The following is a 20,579-nucleotide window of genomic DNA, read 5'->3' as shown; positions in this document are numbered from 1 at the left end:
GATCACGGATTTTGAATATCTTATTCTAATAGGAATACACCTATCATAAAATCAACATTTATACCCTGTTTATTATTTTTAGTAGCTCAACAGCTCATGAGCTGCATTGATCTGCCTGTTTCACTCCAGTCAACCGAAACAGGATTTTTACTGACTGCTTAAAACGTAAATTTTTTGTTTTACTGTGTGCCATATAAGGAAAAATTCACCCACTGAACATTTCTGTAGTGATAAACAGCTTGAAACCAATTTTACTCTCTGTCTAGTGCTGTTTTTCTTAAATACTCAATTCTTCCTTTTACAATATTTATTTTCTCATGAACAATAAAATATATAATACCTTGTACAGTATGAAGTGATATAAATAAATAAGGTACAGCTATGTAATATACATATAAATAGTACATGAATCGTTCCCTGGAACCAGTAGTGATATTAAATTAAGACAATACAAATATACGTACATCTACAGACAGTCTTTGGTATTTCTACAATCAAATGGGGATTTCAGAAACGTAGAGGGTACTATAGTATAGTCAGAACAAATTTGTATCAAAGTTCTCGGCATAATTATCAAATAACAACATTTAGCAATGACAGGCAGTGCATGTGATATACTGGTCTACAGGGGACATATATTTCAATAGATTCAGTGTATCCAGAATGTGATTCAGCCACTCCAATAGATAAATGCATGGTATAAATATATATAGGGTCCAAAATAGCAACATTCTGGCTAAAAATGGATACAAACATTGACGGTTGATCTTACTTTGAATGGTCGATAAAATGGGAAGCATTAAATACATGGATATTTACAAGTTTGTGTGGGTGTGTGTGTTTGGTTTTCTGTTTCGTAATTTAACAGATCTTTATCGCCGGACCAGGTTTCCTGTGGGTCGCATGGTTTCTACTCTGTTCTGTAAATCATCAATCCGGACATCTTTCAGATGAATCAAGTGCTCCATGCGATTGATCTTGGCCTGTAGGATCTGAAATAAAACATCAAAGTTTACGAAACTTTAATAGTTTGTGCATTGCTAAAAAATCAAAACAGCTAGTACGTTTCTCAACTGAGATATTTGAAATCAGCTCTTCATAAATGCATGTGGGATGTTTTAAGAAATATGAGATTACAATGATGCTTCAACTCTAAGGAAACATAAAACACACACTTTATAAAAATCAATTCAGATTCTTGTAAACAATGTATCACTCAGTACCTTTATCGTCTCATCCTTGGACAAACTTTCCTGGACTTTTTCCTCAAACAAGAGTCTGGAGACGTGGTCCCCATCGATTTTACTGGCGCCCGGACCTTTATGTCTGGATTGATCCGGGAAGTAATCTGGCCTGTATTGATTAATGACAGTAATCAATTTACTTGCAGCAAATTTAAAAGTAAATTTTAAGATTCTCAGTACAACAATTATCAATTCATTCACAACTGTTAAACATTAAAAGTTCACCAAATTTCTAGAGGATTTAATTCCATACTATTTCAAAAAAATTCAAGAAATCAGATTTTTCCTTTTGAAAAGTTTTTTTGACAAAAACATAAACTATGATTATGTATGATAAGCATGCATGCAGTAAAAATATACAACTTTACTCATGCTGCTAAATACATCAAATAATCATATTAATGAAGTTAATTAATTTGCAGTTCATTAATCAGTTAATCAATAAATATCTGTACAAATGTAGATAGCTGATTAAGTAAGACTTTTGATTCCCTCTTCCTTGTAAAAAAAATCACTTTAAAGTTCCCCAAACAAAACTCCTGATCCACAGAATGACACTGCAGAATCCTTGCACCCAGTGCAATACAAGTTTAATTAAAATGTTTGTAGTGTTAGATAGTGCTGCAGCATAGAGCATATTTCATTTTCACTTACAATATACCACTTTTGTAAAACTGATATCAAATCAATATTATAAATGAAAAAAAAAAGGGATAACAATATTTTCTAGCTACAGAACTGTAGCTCCACTGGGAATTCAGAAACCCTGATTTCCTGTGGACCTACGTTTCTGCAGTTAGATATTTAGAAATAGCCAGTGTATAGAAAAGAAGATTGTGTGGCTGATATATCATCTCTTGTTCCCAAATGAAGCAAAGAAAGGTAAATAAAGAAAATGAATTAAATCCGAGGATTTCCATCTCTCCTTTTTCAGTGAAAACTCAAGGAAATTGTAGAAAGAATATAGACATGCATAGTTGAAAGGATACTAAAGAGAACTAAAGACTTAGCGACTCTCCCTGTCTGATACCTGGCCAATGATTCTAATGTGACTACTTCTTTGTAATCAGCATTTGGCATTGAGTTCCTGAAAATCACCAAATCTTTTGAATATAACGCTGCCACAATTTGTTCCTTGAAACTCATAAGATTTTTGAACTCTTTATCTAAATATATGACTGCAGTTAAAACTGTCAATTGGAATGCAATTAGAATAGATTCTAACCTAGCCCTAATATTGGGGTGGCAAGACTTAATTAGTTAGTATGATCTAAATTCCATTTACCTGGTATTATGTACATTGTACTACTAAATTAAAATCAACTATGGTACAAAAAAAAGATTATTGTTTTAAAATCTAAAATTATATTTTACACACATTAAACTCTGGGCATTTATTTTCACAAGTTGAGGGGAATTGTTGATTCTGCTTCCTGGATTTTGATCTAAATAGTTTAACTAATTATTGAAGAAAAAACAGAAAATAGAATACTAAAATAAGCATAACTTGATTAATATGGTAAAGGTCTTACAAAATTCAAAGAATAAATGCAGTATCATATTACGTGTATATTTAGGTGTCATTTTATTGTACATCTGTATTTTATTGTAATAATGTTTCTGTAACAAAATATCCTCATTTTTTATGTTTTATTGGTTTGTTAATTACTCAAAACATGTTCTAATTAGCATAGCTCCTGATGAATACTGTATACAGGGAAATATTTGCCCCCATTTTATTTTCACCCCTTTCTCCCTCATAATCAGTGGGCGAATTCTAATTTCTCATATCTCTTTTAATACAAATGCATCTGCATGGCGATTTCAAGATGGGGTGAATCTGTTTGCATGTGTAGAAGCTAGGGTGAAAATAACATGGGCAACAATAACCCTGTATACAGTATTTTTAATAACGTTAATTATAAGCAGACTCATGCACTTTTTACTAATATTTTGCAAGAGACCATTGAGAAAACTTGGATGGTTCATATAGCCCAGGGTAATAATGGGACATCCCCTGAAATCTAATAAATTAGAAAAATTCATATTTCATCTCACTAAATTTAAACCTAATATAAATCAATTAAATAATAAAAACTGCCTTGATTCTTCAGTCTCATCAGTTTTTAAAATCCAAGAAAACTGTATGATGATAATAAGTAGATATTTGTACATGCACAAAACTTTAACGATGCGACACAACTTGCGGACAGTAATGGACACAGGTACTAATGAATACAGGTACTATAACTGCAGGTGTCAGGGTTTGTCAGGGTAGTATAGGTGGGGAGATAGACATGATGACCTTACCCTCCTCTGGTGGGACTGTGAGACTTAATCTTTCCAGCATGCCCTCGGCCAGGTGTTGCTGCAAGGAATGACAGGTTTAGAAACAGTTGTACTCTGCTCTTTTATACTTGCTCTTTTATGCTCAAATTGTTTAAAACAGCTCTACTTTCCAAAGTCAAACATTATTCCTGAGCAATTCAACAAAATTAAACATAGAGCATCTTATTATTTATAAATAGATACCGGTAAATGCCATTCAAATGTCATAACCTTCATTTCATTAATGATCAAATTCTGTATAACAATTTGATTAAAATCTTTCTCTGTGATTTATTTCTATCCTGTATCTGTATTCTCCCACCACTTAACTTACCCTAGGGTAACCCCCCCCTCCCCCTTTATATACCTACCCATGTACTGATCGGCCTCGGGTTTGTCACTCTCGGTGCGGCGCCCCCCTTTCCCTTTGTGTTTGACGTGCTGGGGTTGTTTGGTCAGCTCCCATTCAGCCCGCTCTAGCTTCAGACGCAGCATCAGAAGAACCTTCTCGATCACGCCGGGCTTGGCGGCGATCACCTCACGAATCACCTCATCAGAGAGGCTAAAATTCAGCTTGCTCAGCACTTTTCTGATCCAGATTGAATTATAAAAGATTGTTAAGATATATGAAATTGTATATCATATGATATGATTCCATTCTACTTTAAATTATAAATACATTTATACAGTATTCAGCACATTGTTAATTAAATTTAACCCAACTTTTTGACCCTGCATTTTACTTTTCTTTGATGTGATATTATCAATAAAGATAATTTATAAAACAATTTATTAATTTTAATTAATAAGCCTACAGGTGAAGTTTACATTTGACAGATACTTATTATATTGACTGAGTAAATAAACAGACTTTAACTGACCTAAACGATAAATAACACGTAAAGAGTTATACCTTTATATGCATTATCATAAAAGATGATAGAATAGTTATCAAAGAGTTACCAGTAAATGCTCAGGTAAGTTAATGAATGAACATATTGTAAATTTTAGTCTTTTTATTTAATTTCAGAAAAATAGTTATTACATGGATTATCATTATATATAGTCATCATAGTCTACACTTCATACTTAATTAAGCTGGACAGTCATAAAAATGTGAATTAGGAAAATTGAAAATGTTGCAGAATCAAGCGTGACGTGTCCGTTTATAAGTTCTGGGTTATGAGTCAGAGAAATAAATCAAAGAGCAGAATGACAAGTGACATGTTATCAGAAAAAGTAGACATCAAGAAGATGTCCCTTCAGCTGCTGAAAATGACTCTTTAAAGAATATACATGTTTATATCTATTTATAAGTTCATACTCGTTTATAATTTATAATTTTGAAATTTTGAAAGTTTACATTTATTAACAGCTGTTTAAGGTAAGGAATTATAAAACTATCGTTATTCATTTTCTTTTCTTTACTTTTGTGACAGTAATTAACTAGGCTTAATACATGTACTCTATATACTAATATCATTCTGACCTTAAGAAGAATTAAAAGTTTATTTTGACTAACCTGCTTCCAAACTTCTACACAGTTATATATAGTACAGTATGTCGAACAGCTATTTATGTAAGATTATAGGCATTCAATCATCTTTACAATTCACCTTTACCTAAATATAGTCTAGCACATGCAATTATCAACTACAAATACCATTAAATGATGATGCTAAACACATATGGCATAAGTTTAAAATAATAAGTTTGATTTGTAAAGCCAAAAAACAAATAAAGAAAAAAAAGAAATTACGTTAGGAAATCAATGTTGTTTGACCTGTCTGATACAAATTGGGGCTTTACCTGTTGAGAACTGCCCAGTTCAGCAACTTTTTATCTGTTGCACTGGCTGGGGAGTAGTTGTGGAGTTCCACCAGTGTAGGGAACTTATAGTGTATGATCTCTGCTACCAGGACTGAAAACAACCAACAACAAACTAATTCCAGAGCTGAAGAAGAACTAAGATCAGATAATAGAGAAGAGAGTTGGCACAGGGATGTTCAAAAGTCTGCAAAAAGGAATCTTATTTGATGCAAAGGTACTTCAATAAAATGTCAAACTGAACGTGAATGACAGTGCAGTGATCAAAACTGAATTTTATTTTAGTATGAAACATCTGAAATTGATGCATGATTATAGTCTTTGAACATCTCTGTGCAAAATAAGAGCATTGCTAGCACAACACAGTACACACTCTGAACTTAACACTGCAACATCAGGCACATCCATCATCCTAGGGTGAAACTTGAGGCAGGGGTTTGCATGAATGAACTATTCAGGTATTAAATAATTTTGGCATGGTATAAAAGTCATTTTTTATTAAAAAAATAAAAACCCAAAATCACACACAAAAAGATTTGACATTTTGACAAAGTTCCCACTGAGGTTATCTTGCTTAGTTTGAATTAAAAATTTATAGTGCATATACATATCTACAGTAATTGGTTTTTTTCATAAATTTCAACAATTTGTCTCACAATCCCAAAATAATCTAACACATGTATATGATACACTGATGCAAAAAAAACAAAAATAATTGATACCTCAAATGAAATGCTATTTGATGCAAAAAATATGCTTAAGGTGTATATACTTTTTGACTGCCCACTTTCTACAAATCCGGATGATGAATGCGGTAATGAATATGCTACAGATCTAAGACACAACACATGAAGCGATCAAACGGTGGAGAGAGGTGGCCGATACCTGTTGAGAACCATCCAGTTATCCTTCTTAATACTTAGCCCACTGGCTGGAGTATAGTTGTGCATTTGAATCAACTGTGGTTTGAAATGTTGGACAATCTCAGCTACCAACACTACAGCAATAATATCAACCGTTCATGTCTCTTACACAGTAACAGCATGCAGTGATTATAAGCTTATGTTGCACATTGCATGCATAAAACACAGAAGAAGCAGTAAATGGCTTTTAATCTAAATTCTTCAGTGTTAAATATGCAAAAGTGTGCATAAATGGATGATCAATTATGGAAATTGTTTCCTGTAGTGATAATTCTATAATGCATGCTTCATGCAAATGATGAAAATCATTTTTTTAGAAACCAATTTGGGTGATTATTTAAAGCTGTATATAATTACAAATAATTAAACAAGACATGTAGATTCATGTTTAATCAGTCTCCTTGTAAATCAGTACATGTATAAAGCAAATGAAGTTATTGAGTGAATCATTTCTTTGTTTACTTAATTATTACATGTATACTGATTTTGATTGGGAAGACTTTCGATCCTTTAATATTTTTCCCTAACACTATGCAAACTTTTCTTCAAAATCTATAATAATGAATGGCTAATACAATAATGATTGAAATAAATAAACAATATATCTGTAATAAACAGTGACCACCACTCCTTACACCTAAGTTGAAGGGGGAAAAAAAAAACCCCGTACGGTTACAGTTTCAGGTCATTAAACACAAATGAATCAAATTCATTTCAAAATAGTTCTTTGTTTCTTACCTCCATCAGAAAAATCTCTAGCTATGTTTTTCTTTGGCCTGCTGAGTGGTATACTGTCCACCCAGTTGTATAATTCTTCCAATTCCGCGTCGTCGAATTCAGCCATACTTGTTCCATTTGACTTGTAATTATCCATGGTTGTTATTTGATCAATTCACGGTTCACTTTGCCAAAACACCTCTTATAATCAACAATCAAGTTTATTTGCGGTGCCGCGAACGAATGAATGAAACGATTATCGTTAAATACACAAAATCATAATAAAGCGTCCGTCGCAACGAAATTCCCACAGTTCCTATATCAAAAAGGAAGTTGAACTGGTTAGAGTGTTCTAAGTTTTGTTTTCTTTTATTTGGTACAAAAATGAAAAACGTATTATGATTTCTAAGAATTTAAAACGTTAATTTAAAATTTCATTGCATTTAAATGAATTATTTATCAAATTATCAAATTGTAACAAAAAACTATATTGACACAAAGAACGGTTTAACAAAATGTCAAACTTCCGATTGCTTGTGAAGCCTTATGGGAAATTCGTTGACAACCCAAACAACTATGGACGATTCTATGTATTTAGTGATAAAAGGATAATTTATTGTGAGAAATTCGTCAATATTGCAATGTCGTAAACTTACTTGTGTATGTAGATACCGCGAACAATGTCCGTGCAAAAGCTTCAATCCACCGATTCGGGGTTAGATGATTTTGATGACGCCGAGTTGGAGCAACTGTACACATGGATCGACAGCATCCCCCTTTCTAGACCGAAGAAAAATATCGCCCGAGATTTCTCCGATGGAGGTAGGCTACACAAATTATGCCTTGTGATTTTAACTTTTAAAAATAATGACAGTTTTTTGTTAATTTTTCTTGGACATTGCTTACAAATATAAAAAAGAGTAAAAATAAAAAGAAAGAATGCCAATTAAATCAGTTGATCAGCTGTATGTATATTTGCGATATTTTCCAGCGCTTTTGACTATTTTCATATTCAATTTCCATTCATATTTTGGTACCATGGGCGTTTTGTTAAGAGTTAAAGTATGCAGACGTTGCATTGATGCTTCATCTGCATGATGATTATCACTTAAAGTAATATTTGTGGCATCCATCAGATAATATGTTTCAAATTATAACATTCCATGTATATGATGATGTAATAACATTCCATGTATATGATGATGTAATGTCTGATCAAAGGACTTTGTGCTAGATGACAGAAACTAAGGGACCAGTAACTTGATCAGAGTACGGACTTGAATTAGCTTTTGCAAATGTGGCGATAATGAAATACTTAAGTTTAAAGATTCTGCCCTCTCCATATTATAGTGATAAAAAATTAATGAAAATTCAATAATACATAAAATTGTTATTGATTACAATATGGGCAATATTTTGATAAAAGCCAGTAATAAATTTCAAATTGTTTTTCAGCTTACATTAAGGCTTATTTATTTATGTTTACAGTGTATATCTTGATATTGTTGTGTGTTATTTAAAGTTTTTGAATAATTGCTTTCAGGTCTGAAAATAGTACCAGTATCTGTTTGATATATGTATCGCCAAAACTCGACTAAAAAGTCCTATGAATCTTTCAACATCACATTCACACTTTAATTTCATTATCAGAAAATATGTTTTTTGATTATTGATTTATTGACAAGTTTACTAAATTTCAATTTTTTTAAAGCATAAATTCTTTTCATGTAATGGTTTACCTTACCAACAGATGAAATAAATACCTCTTCCAAATTTTGTATCAGAGTATATGAGTTTACTCCATATGCTCAATTTTGCTATTGTCTTGAAGTTAAATTTTAACTCTGGTGTCCTGCAGTGTTGGTGGCTGAAATAGTACAGTACTATTTCCCTAAGCTGATACAAATGCACAACTACACCACGGCCAGTTCTAGCAGCCAAAAGAAGGAGAACTGGCTTCTCCTGAACAGGTACAGAAGGCTGCACTGTTCTCTGTGTCTCTGCATGGTTTCTGGTGCTGTAGCTAACTTCACGTCACCTGGAATTCCACACCATTACAACTACATTAGAATTAAGTTGTTGTTTTTGTCCACGCATCAGCCAGTGTGCAAGAAAATTAATGTCTGTTGTAATTTTTACTAGTTATCCAGGTGATCAAGTTAGTCTGATCTGTATTGAATCTTCATATAATTATTCCATATTAAGTTCTTAGTTTTCTTACTTTTCTTATAACATTATGTTTGAGTGAAAAATTAAGTTCTTTTTATAATTTATATATACCATTGGGTGAACATTTTCTTTTGACTTCATTAAGTTCAGATTGCTTTTATATTTATTTTTCTTTTCTTTTATTTCATCTTAATATCCTTTTTTATTTCTTATAAGAATATTTCATTTAATATATTAGAATAAATTTAGATAGAATTATTAATGAATGGGAAAATTTCTGAAAAGGCCAAGACTATGAAATTGCAACTTATTATAATTCAAAGTGTTAGACTGTGCACAGGTTTAGGAGAGCCATGAAAGCATTCAGCCAGCTAGCTAGTGTTTAATTTTAAGTAGTAACATGAATTATGCTGTTAGTATAAAGTGAGCCTACAAAAATAATGCATGTACCGTAATCCTGTATCAATTAAATTACTGTGGACCAGTAGCCATAGTTTAAGAACAATCTGCAAGCCTATAGTTACCAGGACCTGAGATGTCAATTCTATATCTGAAACACTATATATCATTTTGATGCCATCAGTAGAGATTAAAATCTACACAGTGGGCTATTGGAGTTCGGCTGATATGAGGATTTAAATGAAGAGCCCCTAGACATATACATGTACTCCTTGTGGTCATCATAATTAATGTACCTGGTTTATCTTGAGATCGTTATATCCAGCACGATTGATTTACAACCAAAACACATCTAGCTGTCCTTTTTTCCAATTAATACCCTTCAAACCAGCTATAGTATTGAGTGGCCAAGCAGAAACTTGTTTCTGAGCCAACTTGAAGGATTAGTTCCTAGATCCAGAGAAGTGATAAATGACCAATGCCATTTGTTTTATTGGGTTTCAGTGTGTGTGAATTGTAATTAATGTTGTGTGATATTTGTGGCAATCTTTGTACTGCGTAAAGCACCAACCCTCAACAGGAACACAGCCCGTCCCACATGTACCTAGATCACAGAGTACGTACTTTCAGTTTGACCTGTTTGTTGTACACATGTGCTTACTTTCAGTTCTGGTTTCTGAGATCATGCATCATAAATTCCCCCATCTGGTGCAGAAACACAACTATAGCGTGGCAAACTCCACCTCCAAAAAGATGGAAAATTGGTACTACCTTAACAGGTAAACAACAGGAATTCCCCCTCCCCCACGTAGTTACCCCGACCCACATACATACTCCTCCCCACTTATACTTAAGTTACCCCTCCCCACTGACAAAGAGACTGTCCCCAATATACAGAGCTGTCTGAGACTGGAGCTATATGAATACATACATAGATCAGTGTTACTCAAACTTTGCTATAGGCTAAGTTCAAGACACAATTAAGTACATTCATTGTAATATATTGTATAATCCCTTCTATGTTTGTAAAGCTTAACTTCTTCTAAAATACCAATATTCAGTAAAGTAATAACAAATATTTTACCAATATTTATCATTTGTTGCCTCTTAATTTTTTTTTTACACCTTGTGATAGAATAATGAGGAAGACAATCCAATAGCAGCTACTTCTCTGAATTGTCTACGGTATTATGGGGTCCATATTTATGGTCAATTAAGAAAATGACACTAGGAGTTGGTCCCTGAACCTCACCATTTTCTGTCTAGAACTGCCCCTTGCACCAGTAACTAGAACTTGGTTTTATCTGAATGCATGTGTTACTTAACGGCACTGAGGCACCACAATGAAAATTGAAATCTGATCGAAGAGTTTGACATTGTGCATATTTTATAAACATCTTTGTTTAAGAATTAAGGGAAATTAAAGTAAGAATTCTAGTAATATCAAGTTACCTAATTACTGCATACACGAATAATTGATTAACAAGTGTAAAGCAAGACTGATATTATATACTACTATCATAATATCTTTTTTTTTAATGTTTATTGTAATATCTCTAGTCTTTATGTACTTAGTTGTCTCCCTTTGCTTCTAATTAAGCTAGATTGTCTACTCTCTCTGTTTAGTTAAAGCTCTATATCCCTCTATTTTCCTGATAATTTTGTTTTTGAATTAATGCATGTTTTCTTTTATGTTTTTTTGTGTCCACAATTTTTCTTTATTTTCAAAGTAAATTTGGTTGTTTTTGGTACAATTTTTATTGCTCCCTAATACACTATGCACATTTTAATGAAGAATGTAAAATAAAACAACTTTAAATTTAAACTCATTAAATTTGTAGCAATTAAATTTTAAGTTACAAGCACCTATTTCTAGATATATGAGTAAATGTTGTAATAGTATGACTTTACACTAAGTACTTTTTCATTGTTGTACCACAGAAAGGTGTTTAAGAAATTGAATTTTGAGTTATCGGAGGAGCTCATCCGAGACCTGGTAAATGCCAAGCCAGGGACCATCGAGCTGCTCCTACAGATGCTCAAGATGAAGATTGAGCGAGCCGAGTGGGAGATGAGGAGTAGGAAGAACCCCCCGCCGAAGGCTCAGAGGGGCAGGCGGAACGACAGTGACCAGCCCGAGGCCGACCAAAATATGGGTGAGTATAAAACCTACGGCATATTAATCATTTTATTTACAAGGTATTGGTTAGCTAAAAACAGTGATGTTATGTGCCAAAAACTTGCATAGTACCAGTATATTAAAATTGTTCTGTTGTATTTGTGAAATGGATGTCTTCTATTTTCTAAAGGTCTTGCTGCTAAATCAAAGAAACTCTTCAACAGTAATATCTTACTTGTAAACTGTAGATCTTTCAACACAGTGTTTTGAATTTAAAAATCTTAAAAATGTAGTTGTGTGTTGTGCTATTTAAAAGATGTACAAATGTAACACATTTAACTATTAATGATATTAATAAGGGCCCATACTAGTATTGATCAGTCAATCAGAAAGTACCGGTACTTGTTGGAAACTAATTTGCAGAGACCTTAAGTTTTTAGGTTGAAAGTCAGGTTTAAATAAGATCTCTGTCCCAGGCAGTAATCTCTCTCACTTGGCCCTCTGTTACTCAAAATGTGTCAAAAGGTTGAAGTGTAAGTCATAGGTGAAATCTTAAGTCAGTGTAGATCTCTGTGTAAAATCCTCCCTAGCTTGGAAATCTTCTTTTCTCTTTGCCTGATCTGATCTAGACTTTAATTATACATCAACTTGAGTGTTTGGTGTAAAGTATGTACAGTCTTTACATAATGTACTTCACTAAAAGTGGGACCTGTTGAAATGGCTACCATTTCAATGATGTCTAGTTATCAAAATGAATATACAAATTACCTACATCAGGGAGTGAAAAAAAACAAAGCAGAGACCAAGTGTTTCCACTTCATATTGCTTAGTATATAAAATGAAAATATCTTCAAGTACATGTTTTCCATATCAATGTAAGTTTACTTTGGTGTTAGAACAAGGCAGATAATGTCAAGTCATCCACATATTTGAATTGTCCTAATGTTTATTGTTACAATTATGTAATGACCATATATCTTTTCAGAACTAGTATATATGCTTGATTTAGTGATAGTGCTACTGACAGAAATGAATATTTGTGTGCATAATGTGAAAGTGATAGATCTAAAACGTCTATTCAAAAAGCAATATATGTATATTGAAATTAATTAATTTTAAACTGTAATACTCATATTAATAGAATGACCTAGCTAACTTGAAAAAAAAATCAAATAATTTAAATGTAATTGTGAAATGAGAGCTTTATCTCTGTAAGATGTGAAATAATTTTTGTACTAACTTGTAGGATCTCCAGGGAGACATAAAAAAGGAACCAGTCCCACTAGAGCTGGAGGGTGAGTACCATTCACTTTCACACTGGTTCTCATATATACTTCAATAAAAAAAATCCTATTGTATAAACATATAAGGTACTATTTTTCTGCAGAATGGTTCAAAATGTACCATAAGGCTTTCATTGAATATATCTTTGATTCCCTATAATTGTTGAAATACATTTAGTGAAAGAGAGATTTTGGATTTTTCTCAAGAGTATATGCCATGGAATTCCTGTTGCATTTCCATCATACCCAGTGGCGTAGCTACCATGTATGCTTATATGCCTGAGCATGCACATCATTTGGGGGAAAAAGGAAAAAACTTCAAGTACATATATTAAGGTCTCTTTAACGGTTTCCGTCACCCAGTCCTACTTTATCCGGAATCAATGCTAAACAAAGACATCTTAAGTACCAAATATAGACACGCAATGTGGTCTTACAGTATCATAATTATTAAATAACAGTACACAATGCATGTATCTAATAAAGCACATCATTTTAAATCCCCCCCCCCAAATAGAATATCACAGCTTTATTGAGATATTCATTAGCATAAACTAGGTGAAAATGAACTTAAGAATAAAAGCTGGGGTCAAAAACAAGTGTCAAAAGTTTTTTTCTTCTTTTAATAAGTTTTGTGATTTTATGCCTAAACTATAACCAAAACAATTTTAAGTGCCTAAAAATGCTTAAATAGTGAGCATTCCTTTCAATTTCTGCGATGAGTGTTAGTGTTAAAAATCATCAGAATTCATGAGCTTCCTGGGCCTTCGCCCCCTGGGCCCCCATCAGGCTCCGTCCTGGACCCACTGGCATTTTAAGCATGCACTTCGATTCTGGTCTAGCTACGACACTGATACCAATTACCATATTAAATTTGAATGTTATAACTATATTAATAAGATACATATTTGACCATTATTGGTGAGAACCTCACAATATAGCATTAGCTTTTTAGCTGAAATGTATCCTATATTGATATTTAGGATTCAAAAAGTGTCACTTAATCATGCTGGATTTTATAATGAACTGTTTAGGTATAGTTGGCATATATGTGCTGTAGAATATGCATGCTCTAGACATAACAGCATGAACAAGGGCGCTGTAGGTTGCTTCGCTGTGTCATTAGCAGTGAAGTGAATTTATCACTTTCTGTATACGGTGTTGGTATAACTTTGTGTGCTGATTTACAGGTATTTTACTCGGCTTGCTGCTGAAAACAAGGAAGTGATAACTTTAGATAAATTATCAAGGTATAAGTCAGGGAGATGTCCTATGACAAGATTTCTTCATGCATATCTATAACATATGCTGCTGTGTTACAAACACCTCTCTGTGCATTTGCTGTTTTACTTACTTTACTTTGCCTTGTGTGTATATTTATTGCAATCAAAGCAATCGATTTCTTTTCTTAAAATACTCAGAGTTTTGAATGTTACCATATACAGGGTTGTCTCTAAGACCCGGTAGGCAGGGAATTCCCCTGCCTAAAGTGACGTAATTACCCGGCTATTACCGGTATTGCATTTCAACTAGCTATAAGCCCCCTTCTACTTTTTAGCTCACCTGAGCTGAAAGCTCAAGTGAGCTATTCTGATCACATTTTGTCTGTCGTCCGTCTGTCCGTCCGTCTGTCCGTAAACTTTTCACATTTTCAACATCTTCTCAAGAACTACAAGGCCAATTTCAACCAAACTTGGCACAAATCATCCTTAGGCAAAGGGGATTCAAAGTTGTGAAAATTAAGGGCCACACCCGTTTTCAAGGGGAGATAATTAGAAATTAATGAAAAATTTCGAGATATTTTCAAAAATTTTCTTCTCAAGAACCAGAAAGCCAGGAATGCTGAAACTTGTGTGGAAGCATCCTCAGGTAGTGTAGATTCAAAGTTGTGAAATTCATGACCCCCGGGGGTAGGGTAGGGCCACAATGGGGGGTCGAAGTTTTACATAGGAATATATAGCGTAAATCTTTAAAAATCTTCTCCTCAGAAACTAAACAGCCAGGAAAGCTGAAACTTGTGTGGAAGCATCCTCAGGTAGTGTAGATTCAAAGTTGTGAAATTCATGACCCCCAGGGGTAGGGTGGAGCCACAATGGGGGGGTCGAAGTTTTACATTGGAATATATAGAGTAAATCTTTAAAAATCTTCTTCTCAGAAACCAAACAGCCAGGAAAGCTGAAACTTGTGTGGAAGCATCCTCAGGTAGTGTAGATTCAAAGTTGTGAAATTCATGACCCCCGGGGGTAGGGTAGGGCCACAATGGGGGGTCGAAGTTTTACATAGGAATTTATAGTGTAAATCTTTAAAAATCTTCTTCTCAGAAACTAAACAGCCAGGAAAGCTGAAACTTGTGTGGAAGCATCCTCAGGTAGTGTAGATTCAAAGTTGTGAAATTCATGACCCCCGGGGGTAGGGTGGGGCCACAATTGGGGGTCGAAGTTTTACATAGGAATATATAGCGTAAATCTTTAAAAATCTTCTTCTCAGAAACTAAACAGCCAGGAAAGCTGAAACTTGTGTGGAAGCATCCTCAGGTAGTGTAGATTCAAAGTTGTGAAAATCATGATCCCTTGGGGTAGGGTGAGGCCACATGGGGGGGGGGGTGTTAAAATTTTTCATAGAAATATATAGAGTAAATCTTTAAAAATCTTCTTCTCAGAAACTAATCAGCAAGATGATTCTTTATAATTGTTAAGACTTTGGCTCCAGGACAATTCTTTGGCCTCACAAGAAGGTTCAGAGTTTGATGCAGCTAAATATCCCATATATAAACAATTGTAAAGGATCTTTTTGAGAACTGCAATACTCAACATGTGATATGACTATAAAATTGAAACAGGCAGCTATTTTTTCATTAGACTCTTTTTGTATTACTGTATTGAGTTTTTGCCCTTGATTTATTGATTCTTGATTATTTTAATTAATGCATCCACTGTTAACCAATTATTGTGATGATTATTTTTATACAATAATGAATATTCAATGTATATAAGTTGTTCTGCATAAGTAGTTTTGGGTAAGGCCGGATAAGTTTGTTTATTTTTGATTTCCAATTTTTAGATACTATGAATTATTTTAGGCCGGCACATATATAGGGATAGTGTCTATTTCATTAAGATTATCGATTGTTTGGGGTTAAGCTTGAACAGGTATGGATAGATTGAGTGGGTGGACACCCCTGCTCTATCTAATTTTCGTGTTTTCTAACCTATGATACAGAGTGTGCGGTCATTCCTGCCCTGTATCGCATTAATACAAGTGTGCGGTCATACCTGCTTGTGGTGGTTGGGGCGGAGCACTTGTGTATGGTCCTCCCTGCTGGTGTTCTGGCCTTTCTAGTGCAAGTGTGCGGCACTGCCTGCTTGCGTTAGGTTGAGCTGTTGGCGCAAGTGTGCGGTTATCCCTACTTGTGTTAACGTTGGTACCTGTTGAGTTGTTTATCCCTACTTGCGTTAACATTGGTACCTGTTGAGTTGTGTAGGTGTGCGGTCATCCCTGCCTGCGTAATTTTGAGTCCCTATATATGTGCAGAAGCGGTCATTAAAGTCTGCTCTTGTAAATATTGGCAGCAATCAGGGCTATCCGAGTTCCAAGGGGGAAAAATGGATTTTATTTATACAGGATCTACATGTATTATTGTACATTATCCTGATTGTTTGTATTATGACTCCATTAAGCTGACTTTATCATACCTATTGTTCCTCAGGTGAGCGATGTGGCCCATGGGCCTCTTGTTTATTTCTCCCTTCTACTTCAATTTTTAGAGACAACCCTGCATATATATATATAATTATACCTGTATATTTCAAAATATAATGATTGTAACTTGGCAGTACAACACTTGCACATAGATTATGCATGGTCATGGTTATCTAGCAAAAAAAAATATCCCATATACATGTATATTTATACCAAGATACACATATATTATATTCCTTTGTTATGCATGTACTTAGCTGTATATCATACTGAATGTTAAACATATACTTCTATACTGTAATGTGCATACACTAATAGTATTTTAGATAGTTAGTAAATACATGCGATATTCTAATTATCATTTTACACACTGCATGCAAAAATGAATACAATCCTATCGAACTATAAATCATTATTACCATAACAGAGCTAAAGAATTGAAAAATGATTAAAGCAAGAGGAAACAATCAAATGTACTAAATTGATTTGGAGTATGGACAGGGCTGCCTAACAGCATGGAGAAGGATGCTTGTTTGTTTGTTTATTAATTGATTGGTTTGATGGATTGGGTTTCACACTTACTAGATTGTAAAATAAAAAATTAAAATTCTGACAACCAAGTCAATACAAATTCTGCCTAGTACTATCAGTGCTGTTTCAGTCGATTTGTCGTCTGATTTTTGTGTGGGTGTTCACAGGCACGAGTACTACACAAACCAACCCAGGCAGAAGATTTTACGCAATGTCTCCGAGGCCGACCATGTACCCCGCCTTGTGTTCGAGGAGAAAGTCCAAGAGTGTCTTGCTAAGGATGAGACCATAAAGGTAGGGGGAGGGGCTCCTGAAGGGGTGTGGTAGGGGTATAAGGTAGGGGGAGGGGCTCATGAATGGGGGTGGTAGGGGTATAAGGTGGGGGGGAGGGGCTCATGAAAGGGTGTGGTAGGGGTATAAGGTGGGGGTAGGGCTCATGAATGGGGGTGGTAGGGGTATAAGGTGGGGGTAGGGCTCATGAAGGGGAGTGGTAGGGGTATAAGGTGGGGGTAGGGCTCATGAATGGGGTGGTAGGGGTATAAGGTGGGGGGAGGGGCTCATGAAGGGGTGTGGTAGGGGTATAAGGTAGGGGGGAGGGGCTCGTGAAAGGGTGTGGTAGGGGTATAAGGTAGGGGGAAGGGGCTCGTGAAGGGGTGTGGTAGGGGTATAAGGTAGGGGGAAGGGCTCCTTATGGGAATGGTAGGGTTATAAGGTAGAGGGAGGGGCTCATGAATGGGAGTGGTAGGGATATAAGGTAGGGGGGAGGGGCTCGTGAAGGGGTGTGGTAGGGGTATAAGGTAGGGGGAAGGGCTCCTTATGGGAATGGTAGGGGTATAAGGTAGAGGGTGGGGCTCTTGAATGGGTGTGGTAGGACTTACCAGTTAAAAGGAGGGGTTAATGCTCATAAAGGTAAGTGGTAGAGGTAAACGGTAGAGGGAGTGGTTCATGAAGGAAGTGGTAAGGGTATAAGTTAGAGGGAGGGGCTCATGAAGGGGAGTTGTAAGGGTATAATTTAGAGAGAGAGGCTCATGAAGGGGAGTTGTAGGGGTATAAGGTAGAGGGAGGGGCTCATGAAGGGGAGTGGAAGGGGTATAATTTAGAGGGAGAGGCTCATGAAGGGGAGTGGTAGGGGTATAAGGTAGAGGGAGAGGCTCATGAAGGGGAGTGGTAGGGGTATAAGGTAGAGGGAGAGGCTCATGAAGGGGAGTGGTAGGGGTATAAGGTAGAGGGAGGGGCTCATGAAGAGGAGTGGAAGGGGTATAATTTAGAGGGAGAGGCTCATGAAGGGGAGTGGTAGGGGTATAAGGTAGAGGGAGAGGCTCATGAATGGGAGTGGAAGGGGTATAAGGTAGAGGGAGAGGCTCATGAAGGGGAGTGGTAGGGGTATAAGGTAGATGAAGGGGCTTTTGAAAGGAAATGGCATGGGTATAAGGTAGAGGGAAGGACTCATAAAAGGGAGTGGTACTTGAGGTATTGGTAAAGGTGTGTTAGATAGAGGAATGGGCTTAGTAAAGGCATTGATAGGAGTCTACAAATCAGAGAAAGGGCTAAGTAAAGGTATTGGAAGGCGTCTATAATGTGTAGGGAGGGCTCAGTAAAGGTATTAGTACAGGTCTTCAAGGGTCTATAAAATCAGGGAAAGGAGCTAAATAAAGGCATTGATTGGGGTCTATAAAATTAGAAAAAGGAGCTAAATTATATATTGGTAGGGGATTCAGAATTAGGAAAATGGGCTTAATAATTTTAAAAATTATTCAAAAAGATGGGAAAAATGAATAAGAGATGCCAACTTGAAGGATTTCATATCAATACGGTAAAAAAAAAATGCTTTATAATGGTAGAAATTGATGACCAAAAAAGGGAAGAAATAGAAGTATATAAGTAAAATAGGCAGGTATTTGATATCTATATCAAATGAAAGCATTCATTTAATTATTCATTTGTTTTATCTGGTACAGATTTTACAAGCAAAAATTCATCGGCTGGAACACCTGATTCACCTGAAGGACGTCCGGATCGATGACCTCCAGGGTCGTGTTGAATCCATGCGACCCACGGGACAATTCAGACGGTGAAAAGGAATCGGAACCAGAGTGAACAAGGGCTCACGGAACTCGCACTAAACAGGAATACTCAATCACTGCACAGGAGGGGCCACCAAGCTTGTAACCTTTAGGGAGGGGACGGGAGGGGCCACTAGACAACCTGTAGTGACAGGGCACCAGTACAGAAGATGTTGTAGTTAACCTTATTTTTAAACAGAGAAACAGACTTCATTGTAATCAGATTCCTCACAAATCAGCTTTTTGTTTTTGTATTGTATTAAAGGAGAACATAGATTGTAAACTGGAGAGTAGTTAACCAATCACTGACCTTCCATTTCTCTCTGTGCGACAGACAGAGGTCGGCAACTCTTGCCATGTTTATGTTCTGTTGGTCTTTGTGAAATTTGTTTGTTGTCATATTGTTGGTCTTATCTTCACAGTGCTATATAGTATACATAAAGTTAGAAAGCCACCACTGTATCCTTTGACACAGGAAGCTATTTATCTGATTTTTATCAAGAATATTGAACAATAATTTGTAATACAGAATTGCAAGAAATATTTATTTTGTTTTCTAGATGTTTGAACTACAGGAGACTAATTATCAAATCGGGTTACAAGTTTTTCAAAGAAACATTCTTTAAATGGTTAGGATAAACAACTACAATACATTTTGTCTAGGTTTTGTTTTAGTATCATTTACAAAATAAAATGGTTGAGTCTGTTTAATTCATCCGTAAAATACTTACAGCATGAACAATTTCATCAACCAGCATCAAAGAATACTTTCATTTACTGATGACTATTTTTGTGTTACAGCAATAGAAATATGGAAACAAATTATGTACAGCTATAATTTATGGCTCATCCATTCAAGCTTGCAAAAATATTTGTGCTGTTTTTGTTTGCTGATCAATATGTACATTTGACCTATGTTTGTAAATCCGTCCATTTTTTTATATCTCTGCCATAATGAACTCTGACTTGTCTGCTCATGGCTTTATGTTTGATTTTTGTAATAATCAGCCATCTTGTTTGTTTTCTGTACACTCACTGCATGCTCGATGATTTTACTAAGAATGAATTATTAAAAAAGAAATCCATCATGTATTTAATTTATGTTAAAGACTTAAGCTTTGAAGGAGTTAACAGTTTCTATTTTTTTTTTTTAGAGAATCAACTAGTCTATAATCCCTGCACATTTTTTAGATCATGAATAAGTTGAAGCTTAATTGATGGGGGGGGGGGGGGTGTTAGACTTATAGGAAATCTTGACAAGCCAAAAAAAAAAGGGA

The 20,579-nt window shown here is 35.1% G+C and overlaps 2 protein-coding genes across 9 annotated transcripts; one reads left to right on the top strand and one right to left on the bottom strand.

Annotated features, from left to right (window-relative positions):
• Positions 1-289: 289 nt before the first annotated feature.
• On the bottom strand, positions 290-7,368 carry LOC128181706 (sperm flagellar protein 1-like). Of its 4 annotated transcripts, none has more exons than XM_052850203.1 (7): positions 7,061-7,368; positions 6,285-6,396; positions 3,944-4,161; positions 3,555-3,612; positions 3,209-3,268; positions 1,224-1,353; positions 290-992 (listed from the first exon to the last, which is right to left on the bottom strand). In XM_052850203.1, exons 1-7 carry the CDS (start codon positions 7,194-7,196, stop codon positions 873-875), a joined length of 834 nt encoding a protein of 277 aa, XP_052706163.1. In that variant the 5' UTR covers positions 7,197-7,368; the 3' UTR covers positions 290-872. The 4 variants fall into 4 exon arrangements, with proteins under 4 accessions (XP_052706163.1, XP_052706162.1, XP_052706164.1 ...); XM_052850202.1 differs by lacking the exon at positions 6,285-6,396 and adding an exon at positions 5,382-5,493; XM_052850204.1 differs by lacking the exons at positions 3,209-3,268; positions 6,285-6,396 and adding exons at positions 2,275-2,331; positions 5,382-5,493.
• Positions 7,369-7,569: 201 nt separating this feature from the next.
• On the top strand, positions 7,570-20,394 carry LOC128181705 (sperm flagellar protein 1-like). Of its 5 annotated transcripts, none has more exons than XM_052850196.1 (8): positions 7,570-7,861; positions 10,275-10,386; positions 11,549-11,763; positions 11,917-11,949; positions 12,973-13,021; positions 14,200-14,259; positions 17,407-17,533; positions 19,198-20,394. In XM_052850196.1, exons 1-8 carry the CDS (start codon positions 7,720-7,722, stop codon positions 19,312-19,314), a joined length of 855 nt encoding a protein of 284 aa, XP_052706156.1. In that variant the 5' UTR covers positions 7,570-7,719; the 3' UTR covers positions 19,315-20,394. The 5 variants fall into 5 exon arrangements, with proteins under 5 accessions (XP_052706156.1, XP_052706157.1, XP_052706159.1 ...); XM_052850197.1 differs by lacking the exon at positions 10,275-10,386 and adding an exon at positions 8,898-9,009; XM_052850199.1 differs by lacking the exon at positions 14,200-14,259.
• The last annotated feature ends 185 nt before the right edge of the window (positions 20,395-20,579 follow it).

This window comes from Crassostrea angulata, chromosome 4, assembly GCF_025612915.1.
Source record: "Crassostrea angulata isolate pt1a10 chromosome 4, ASM2561291v2, whole genome shotgun sequence".
Lineage (NCBI taxonomy): Eukaryota > Metazoa > Mollusca > Bivalvia > Ostreida > Ostreidae > Magallana > Magallana angulata.
The sequence above is the reverse complement of the archived record's forward strand: the minus strand, read 5'-3'. Positions and strand labels throughout refer to the sequence as shown.